General features: G+C 40.6%; 1 protein-coding gene across 2 annotated transcripts; it reads right to left on the reverse strand.

Annotated features, from left to right (window-relative positions):
* On the reverse strand, window positions 1–5,751 carry LOC133655065 (ankyrin repeat and SOCS box protein 12-like). 2 transcript variants are annotated; one of them, XM_062054972.1, is made up of 3 exons: window positions 5,656–5,751; window positions 3,242–4,006; window positions 1–278 (listed from the first exon to the last, which is right to left on the reverse strand). In XM_062054972.1, exons 2-3 carry the CDS (start codon window positions 3,999–4,001, stop codon window positions 127–129), a joined length of 912 nt encoding a protein of 303 aa, XP_061910956.1. In that variant the 5' UTR covers window positions 4,002–4,006; window positions 5,656–5,751; the 3' UTR covers window positions 1–126. The 2 variants fall into 2 exon arrangements, with proteins under 2 accessions (XP_061910956.1, XP_061910955.1); XM_062054971.1 differs by lacking the exon at window positions 5,656–5,751 and adding an exon at window positions 5,578–5,649.
* Between the last annotated feature and the right edge of the window lie 4,592 nt (window positions 5,752–10,343).

The raw sequence follows: 10,343 nt of genomic DNA on the forward strand, positions 1-10,343 counted from the left end.
ACAAACATTTAATGCAACATATTTTACATTACACAGACTCAGCAGGTGGTCAATTTCAAAAGAAAAACATGAAGACGTGGTGATTTTTGTGTTAGTTTGCTGCAAACTACATGATTCAACATGTATTTATAGAACCGTGACTTGCGGAGGCTTGTACTGCAAGAAGTTAATGACACTTGTTGGCATCTCCAGCTCTTCGATACTGTGGATCTTGTTGATCTTTTTGAGGTATTTTCGCACAGCCAGCCTGCACTGTGACGTCAAGGCCTTTGGATTTCCTGGGATCACATGACAGGAGAGAAAAAGTTCCAGTAAGTATTGGTTACAAGAGTCACACACAGATTATTCAACTTGTATGCATTCCATGTGTGTATTTTGACTTTACATGAGGTTGTTGTTCTTATGAACCCTTTGGAGTCCATGGACAGATTTAGAATGTTTATGTACCTTTACATATGTGTGGATATGCAAAGATACTTCAACAAAATGCATTTTAAAATCATAGTTTTGCAACCTAATTTTTTGCACAAAAAAAAATCACTACCCTCAACCTATGTTGTGTAATTATGTCCTAAATGTCGCTAGATGATGTCATAGCCTCATTTGCATACATGATTCCAATGGACCCTGTAAGAAAGAGAAATACAGCGTAGGAGAGATAACAGTGAGTTTAAAAATTCTAAATTTTAATTATAACAGCAAATTAAATTTCTTCTGTTGATTCTTTATTTTTCTTTAGATTTTAACAAATGTTTTTTTAATCAACTTACCTCTCTTTAATGTTAGCTACTTCTGCTGAATCTACCCCTTTTTTTATGCTGCAGCTGTTACTTATACTCTAATATTGTACAAGGTAATTGGGATTTGTTATATATTGTATGTATTATATAAAAATATAATAGTATAATACATCATATGTAAATATTACACATTTTATATTGGTACTATGGTACATTTTTAGTCTACTTTATACCGAGCTACTGTGTGGAACAATTTACCTTGTGGATCATTAAAGTTTGTCTAAGGCTAAATATAATCAAAAGACTGGAGGGTTTTGACAATCGAACGAACCGACTATTGACTTGCTTATTAACATGAACGATAGAATTGGGACGCTGCAGTGATTGTTGTAGTGTGACATGACAGTAAATAAACTCGCGCTCTGTAAAACGAGGCGGAAACAGCGGCAGCTTTTAACATGAACATTTTTATTTGCAAGAGGTGTGGGTCTCTTCTCTGCTCTGACTGCAGCTGGGACTGCTGCGCAAGGCTAGTATCAACCTGACCGACTGTGAGCAGGGGCTTAAGCCTGCGCCCGTTTTCATGTCTCCAAAATATCCGAAAAAGTTGCTGGATTTATCGCTGAATGTTGTAAAGTCGCCAGATTTAGTGAGAACGTCGGCAACACTGGCGTCGAAGCGTGCTGGCTATCATTCATTGGCTTGCGGGAAAAATTATTGTATAACTTCATTCACTTTTCTTTTGAATTACGTGTTTATATAGCGCTCTACTATACCTGGAATGATACCCAAAGCGCTTTACATTATTCATCAAATTCACACACTGATGGCGGAAGCTGCCATGCAAGGCGCTAACCACAACCTATCAGGAGCAAGAGTGGAGTGTCTTGCCCAAGGACACAACGGTTGTGAATAAAAAAGCAGAAGCTGGAATTGAAACTGGAATTGTATTTTGGAGTGAGCCAGGTTTTTGACTTGGATAATTTTTGTCTTTACAGTTGTCCCTCGTTTATCGCTGTTAACTGGTTTTTGGACATGTCTGCGATAAAGGAATTTCCGCCAAGTTGGAATCATTAATTAAACAAATATTTTAATAGCGAGAGCATTAAAACATATTTTTTCCAACCTTCTAAATATATTCTCAACATTATGAGAGCCCTCGAGACATGAAATAACAACCTTTAGTCACATTTACACCAGAGATGGGATTTATGGCTCTTTGAAGAGAGCCGGATCTTGAGGAGCTAGTCTTTAGACACTATTGGTGAGAATTATTTATCACATTGATCATCTAATTTGGCTTTGGTTTCCATTGTAAACATTCCACAAGATGGTGCCATTCCTCCATTCTTCTGTGTCCGCTTTACCTGGTATGTCATAACCCCTGGCTTATTGCGCAAAAAAGCATCCAAACACTCCTTTAACTTCTGTTAATTTTCTTTTCCAGTTCCTAATATTTCTTTATAATTCCAAATAGGGCAGCTAAAAGGCTTGATTAAGTTCAGATGCTTATTAAACTCCTCTCCTAAATTAACTGCCTGCTTGAGTGTGGGTGCGCATGGTAGCGTTCACATGAATAGAGCCTTTATTACTTATTACTATAAATAAAGCCACTAAAGATTCGCGTGGGCAATTTGCGTAAAAAACGGCTCTCAAACAAACGAATTAGTGAAGAGTGAAGTGAATTACATTTATCTAGTGCTTTTCTCAAGTGACTCAAAGCGCTTTACATAGTGAAACCCAATATCTAAGTTACATTTAAACCAGTGTGGGTGGCACTGGGAGCAGGTGAGTAAAGTGTCTTGCCCAAGGACACAACTGCAGTGACTAGGATGGCGGAAGCAGGGATCAAACCTGCAACCCTGAAATTGCTGGCAAGGCCGCTCTACCAACCGAGCTCTACCACCTGCGAATCGGCTCTCATCGTTCACTTGAAAGAGCTGTTCAAAAGACCCGGCTCGTTTGCGAATGGCACAGCTCTAATTTACACTTCTTTAATCCAATATAGTAATTCTGTCTGAGGCTGAGCCAATCAGTCACCACGACACTGAACAGCACGCTGCCAATACTATTGTAGTATTGATATGTTTTAGTTTATGTAGCCATTGTATTCTTAAAAATGTTTAATTTAGGACTAAAGTTATATATTTTTTAAAAACATTTAAACATACTGCAATGTGGTGAAACAGCAATATTTCAGTGTGATGTGGTGAGGGACAACTGTATATTCAATTCCAGGGGAAACTATTTTTGTCAACTATTTTTACGGCGCACCTATATGAAACCTAGACATTTCTATAAAGCAAAAAAAGATTATGAGAAATGTAATAATAATAATCAAATCAGTGAGATTTCATTAAAATGAAAGCTTTCGTATGAATTAAATTGCCCCGAAGAAAAGCATGCAACCTTTGTGCTTCAACATAAATATGGTGACCAGGGTCAAAAAGTAAAATATTCAGTGCTGTAATGTGAGTAAATAAATCAAATATTCGTGACACCTCTCTCCTGCAGCAGCAGTTCCACGGCTTCATTCTGCTTGGTGGACTTCTCGATGATGAGCGTGGGGAGGTAGACGTTGGCTCCGAAGTCAATGAGAAGTTGGATGTACGCCACGTCGCAGCCGTGCCTCAGACACATCTCCAGCACGGTTTTGGGCTGCTTGATGGAACTCAGCAGTCTGGGGTCGGCGCAGTTGTAATCCGGGTCGGCCCCGTAGAGGAGCAGCAGTTTGAAGCACTCCATGTGTCCGTAAACGGCGGCCAGGTAGAGCGGGCCGCTCGACACCCTGGCGCTTGAAGTCCAGAGCAGGACTTTGGAGCGCGAGTTGACCTCAGCACCATGTTTGAGCAGTTCCTGTAGTATCTCTACGTCGCCCTCCCGAGCGGCAGTGAGGATGGGGGAGCAGTTGTTAGAGGAGTTGCCGTTCGGGTCGGCGCCAGCCCTGAGGAGCGCTAAAACACAGTCCAGGTACTTTCCACGAACTGCGGCGAAAAGAGGCGTCTGAGCCTTGACATCCACACAGTCCACCAGGGCGCCGTGGGTCAGCAGGACCTGGAGACAACTGAGGTGGCCCCTGGACACGGCGGCGTGTAGCGACGTGCCTGCGATGCCCCAGCCGCCTCTGTAGTTGATGACCTTCTTGTAGATTTCCTGGCACAGCATCTCATCGAGGAGTCTGTCATTGTTTTGTAACACTGCTTGTCGGAGCTGGGAGATCTCACAACTGTGTTCTTCTTCTGCGGTCCTGAGCTGGAGCATAGAACCTGGTGGAAGAAGAAACATCCATTCAGGTACCTTTCAATGTTGCACTGAACACTGCCTTGGAAACATAGTTACTTGCCATTGTCAGCCTGGTAGTAATATAAACAACACATTTACAATTGTTCACCTTAACATTTATTTTGAAACTTCTGTCTTTGAACAAAACTGTAAGAATTCTAGCGTCATCATCCTAATGTAAAAAAAAACGTAGAGAGGGCTGCCGATATTATCGGCCGATAAATGCTTTAAAATGTAATATCTGAAATTATCGGTATCAGTTTCAAAAAGTAAAATTAATGACTTTTTAAAACGCCACTGTGTACACGGACATAGGGAGAAGTACAGAGTGCCAATAAACCTTGAAGGCACTGCCTTTGCGTGCCGACCCAATCTCATAATACCTGCAGCTTTTCAAACACACAAGTGAATGCAATGCATACTTGATCAACAGCCATACAGGTCACACTGAGAGTGGGCGTATAAACAACTTTAACACTGTTACAAATATGTGCCACACTGTGAACCCACACCAAACAAGAATGACAAACACATTTCGGGAGAACATTAAAGATTAAGATTAAAGTACCAATGATTGTCACACACACACTAGATGTGGTGAAATTTGTCCTCTGCATTTGTCCCATCCCCTTGGGGAGCAGTGGGCAGCAGCGGCGCCGCGCCCGGGAGTCATTTTGGTGATTTAACCCCCAACTCCAACCCTTTGTTGCTGAGTGCCAAGCAGGGAGGTTATGGGTCCCATTTTTATAGTCTTTGGTATGACTCCCGCACCGTAGCACAACATAAACACAACAGAACAAATACCCAGAACCCCTTGCAGCACTAACTCTTCCAGGACGCTACAATATCCCCCCCTCCCCCCACTGCCCCCACCTCAACCCCGCCCACCTCAACCTTCTCATGCTCTCTCAGGGAGAGCGTGTCCCAAATTCCAAGCTGCTGTTTTGAGGAATGTTAAAAAAAATAATGCACTTTGTGACTTCAATAATAAATATGGCAGTGCCATGTTGGCAGTTTTTTCCATAACTTGAGTTGATTTATTTTGGAAAACCTTGTTACATTGTTTAATGCATCCAGCGGGGCATCACAACAAAATTAGGCACATTAATGTGTTAATTCCACAACTGTATATATCGGTGTCGGTTGATATCGGAATCGGTAATTAAAGTTGGACAATATCGGATATCAGCAAAAAAGCCATTATCGGACATCTCTAAAAAAAAAAAAAAAAAAGGCAAAGGTATTTAACATATATTTATAGTTCTGTCAGCTACTGAAATATAATTTAATACATACATTATTTCAAGAGCGATTGATAGCTCCATGAAAACTTAATGAAATCCAAATATAAGGATATAAAACCGTATGGCTGTGAAAACAGCCAAAGCTACATGCTAACGTTAGCAGCTAGTGGCGGCTACATGCTAACGTTAGCAGCTGGAATGTAAACAAGAGTTAAAAAGCCACACAACATGCTAATCTGCACGGGGTCGACTTCGTTCAATTTCTTCAATAAAAATCAATCGTAATCATCTCAGAAATTGCACACGTATACCTTCAATGAATGCAACTTTTATTTCCAACAATATGCGGCGATTAAACAGAAACAGAGCGTGTTTTTATTTCGTTTTACCTTAGATGTGTCACCATCGGATGTCTCCCGTTTCCTGCTACTTCTTCTTTTTCTTCATACTCGTCGTGTTTTCGGCATTAGCGCGTTACTGCCCCCTACTGTCTGAATGTGATATTACATCCTATACATGCCATTGGGTAGACAGTTTCGTCAGGGCAAACTGACACAAATTCCAACAAAATATGTTACAATAAAAATATCCATCCATCCATTCTACCGCTTATCCCTTTGGGGGTCGCGGGGGGTGCTGGAGCCTATCTCAGCTGCATTCGGGCGGAAGGCGGGGTACACCCTGGACAAGTCGCCACCTCATCACAGGGCCAACACAGATAGACAGACAACATTCACACTCACATTCACACACTAGGGCCAATTTTAGTGTTGCCAATCAACCTATCCCCAGGTGCATGTCTTTGGAGGTGGGAGGAAGCCGGAGTACCCGGAGGGAACCCACACAGTCACGGGGAGAACATATGCAAACTCCACACAGAAAGATCCAGAGCGCATATCGCAATTATTAACATTTTATTACAATGAAGTGATATAATGGTGGTAGCTTTGTTGTTGTTAAATCATATCAATAGGAATAAGATGTTTTTAAATGGATAATCCAGTGTTTTGAGTATTTACTATAGGGGTAAATAAAAGTACCAATGGTTGTCACACACACACTAAGTGTGATGAAATCACCCTCTGCATTTGATCCATCCCCCTCACCCCCTGGGAGGTGAGGGGAGCAGTGAGCAGCAGCGGTGGCCACGCCCGGGAATCGTTTTGGTGATTTAACCCCCAATTCTCAAGCAGGGAGGCAATGGGTCCCATTTTTATAGTCTTTGGTATGACACAACCTACCGATCTCAGGGCGGACACTGTAACCACAAGGCCACTGAGCAGGTCTCAGTGAGCATGTGGCACAGTCACTCGCTGTGTTGACACTGCACAGACACTGTTGCTGTTTCATGATGGCGTCATCTGTTGGATTTTTTTTTTAAAAGTCAACATTTAACCTGCAAATGAAAATAATAGTTAGCAAATATAATTGTTTTCTGCACAGATAGTTGTGCAGAAATGAATATGTAACATGAAACTCTGGTGAATGAGCCAAATAATAAACCAGGAAATAACATGTACCTTATTTCACGCTATAAGATTGAAATTATTCCACAATTCTGAATTTTCGGCTTGATGATGGCAACAAATACCGATGTGAAACGCAGGACGCCACTCTTCCGACCTCTTTCAGTATGAATGACCACTTGTTAACCGAAAGGAGCACTTTCTGATAGAGACAGTTTGCAGCTTCACATTCAAACTAAACTGCAGCTGTTTCGGTTGCTTGTGCTTTTTTTTTCTTGAAGTGACACACACACCGAGGCGTCAATGTGTTTCATAATACATCAATGTTTCAATGTCGTTGAACTCATCACTAATCAAACTTTATCGAATGAAATCAAACTTTATTTAAGCGCTTCTTATACATAACATAAATGCAAGACAAAGTGCTTATTAGCAATTCTCCGATGACCCACATACCCCATCATAACCCCAGCCCACACACACACACACACAATTAATGAATACATGGCTGAGTACAGAGGAGCCAGATGAAGAAATACTATCACATGAGCCACCTGCACCAGGAGATCATGAGACCATGGCCACAAGGCGTCGTGTGGGAGAGCGGTTTGCTGATGTCAACGTTGAGAATGGAGTGGCCCATGGTGGGGGTGGGGTTATGGTATGGGCAGGCGTATGTTATGGACAACAAACACAAGTGCATTTTATTGATGGCATTGTGAATGCACAGAGATACCGTCCCAAGGCCCATTGTTGTGCCATTCACCTGAGACCATCCCCTCATGCTGCAGCATGACAATGCATAGCCCCATGTTGCAAGGATCTCTGCACAAATCCTGGAAGCTGAAAACATCACAGTTCTTGCTTGGCCAGGATACTCACCGGACATGTCACCTGTTGAGCATGTTTGGGATGCTGTGGATCGGCGTATACGACAGCGTGTTCCAGTTCCTGCCAATATCCAGCAACTTTGCACAGCCATTGAAGAGGAGTGGACCAACATTCCACAGGCCACAATCAACAACCTGATCAACTCTATGCGAAAGAGCTGTGTTGCACTGGGTGAGGCAAATGGTGGTCACACCAGATACTGACTGCTTTTCTGACCCCCACACACACCCTCAATAAATCAAAACTGCACATTTCAGAATGGCCTTTTATTGTAACCTAAGGCACACCTGTGTAATGTTCATGCTGTTTCATCAGCATCCTGATATGCCACACCTGTGAGGTGGGATGGATTATGTTGGCAAAGACGAAGTGCTCACTAACACAGATTTAGACAGATTTGTGAACAATATTTTAGAGGAATATGTATTTTGTGTATATAGTAAAAGTTGTAGATGTTTCGGTTCAACTCTTGAAAAACGGGAGCAAAAACAAAAGTGTTGCGTTTATAATTATGTTCAGTTATACATATATATATATATATATTTCCCCAAAAAATGCGACTTATACTCCAGTGCGACTTATACTGTATGTTTTTTTCCTTCTTTATTATGCATTTTCGGCCGGTGCGACGTATACTCCGGAGCGACTTATAGTCTGAAAAATACAGTATATGTATACAGTACATATATATACACTACCGTTCAAAAGTTTGGGGTCACATTGAAATGTCCTTATTTTTTAAGGAAAAGCACTGTACTTTTCAATGAAGATAACTTTAAACTAGTCTTAACTTTAAAGAAATACACTCTATACATTGCTAATGTGGTAAATGACTATTCTAGCTGAAAATGTCTGGTTTTTGGTGCAATATCTACATAGGTGTATAGAGACCCATTTCCAGCAACTATCACTCCAGTGTTCTAATGGTACAATGTGTTTGCTCATTGGCTCAGAAGGCTAATTGATGATTAGAAAACCCTTGTGCAATCATGTTCACACATCTGAAAACAGTTTAGCTCGTTACAGAAGCTACAAAACTGACCTTCCTTTGAGCAGATTGAGTTTCTGGAGCATCACATTTGTGGGGTCAACTAATCGCTCAAAATGGCCAGAAAAAGAGAACTTTCATCTGAAACTCGACAGTCTATTCTTGTTCTTAGAAATGAAGGCTATTCCACAAAATTTTTTAGGTGACCCCAAACTTTTGAACGGTAGTGTATATATATATATATATATATATATATATATATATATATATATATATATATATATATATATATATATATATATATATATATATATATATATATATATATATATATATATATATATATATATATATATATATATATATTGTGTGTGTGTGTGTGGTCTGGCAATGCTTACTTAATGGGGACATCTCTCGGTCACCTTTACGGGACCTCTGACGGTATGGGGACAAAAAAACAGGTCCCCTAAAGGGAAACCTTTTTAAATGATATTCAGATCCATTCTGAAGATGCCTAAGTGATTTTTATGCTTTGGCCCATAAAACATGTTTACTGGTTAGTTTGAGTGTGAGACATTTGCACAGCAGCCCCCTCATCGGGCTGTAGCTGGTACATTTAAGTGGTGAAGCTTCCTATAAGAGGACAGCTGTAGTGCTGTATTCTGAGGATCATGTCATATTTAATTTGAACTTTTTTTTTTTTTTAATGGTCCTCACTAGTCACGTACAAATTTGTGTGAATTATGCCAAATTATTTAAATTTGGTCCCCATGAACCGTGTTAACTCTTTTTCCCCAGGGTCCCCAGTAAGAATGATCAGCACATTACTTCATCAATCCAGAGATTTAAAGACGTGTATGAGCTAACTGGGCAGTGGCCATTTTACCAAAAGAAAAAGTATGCCTCCACAACCTGTAGAAAGGGTGGTCCCCACAAGTGATCATCAAAAACATGGTCCCTATTACAAATGATAACCAGTATGTGTGTGTGTGTATATAGAGGGAGTAAATATATAAGAAATAATTTAGCATGACTAATAAGAAAAAAGGCAGTATCTACATTGCTGCTTTATTTGTATTTGATCCATACAGAACATTGTAATTATGTGATGTACAATTTTCTGACAATTCTAGTTTTAAAGTTGGTTATATGGTGAAAAAGTAATTAGCTACTCTTGATTTGACTAACACACACAACCTTCTCACTGCCTTTTAACTTGATGCCCTCTCTCTCCAGGCAACAGTGATGGCATGCTGCCTTTCAAAATGGGGCTTTTTTTTTTTTTTTTTTAGCATGTGCGTCACAGGCTTTTGTCCGGTTAATGGCGAGGTCAAAAATGATAGTTGGTCATCAGCAATGACAACAATAACTTTTGCAAAGCAACATATATCTCTATATGTTCTTAAAAAACATAAAATGCAATACTGAATGACCAGAGTTTGCCCTTCACTACATTGTGTCTGCTTTTACAACATGCTAATGAGCAACGTGGGCCTCTGTCCTCTCCACTTCTATAGATGTTGCTGAGAGACAAAGTAGAAGTCACCCGGGCGATCAAAGAGCAGACATCAACATAACTCAGTGTGCATTCAGGCGGAGGCTCACAGAAGTTTGCAAGTGAGAGCAAGTAAAGACGTAGGAAAATCAAAATATAGGACGAACATGTTACTTTTTAGGCACTGAGGGTGAGACTTGTTTGGATTGAGGGTGATGCGTCTCTCCTCTCGTGCAA

Source organism: Entelurus aequoreus, linkage group LG08, assembly GCF_033978785.1.
Source record: "Entelurus aequoreus isolate RoL-2023_Sb linkage group LG08, RoL_Eaeq_v1.1, whole genome shotgun sequence".
Classification (NCBI taxonomy): domain Eukaryota; kingdom Metazoa; phylum Chordata; class Actinopteri; order Syngnathiformes; family Syngnathidae; genus Entelurus; species Entelurus aequoreus.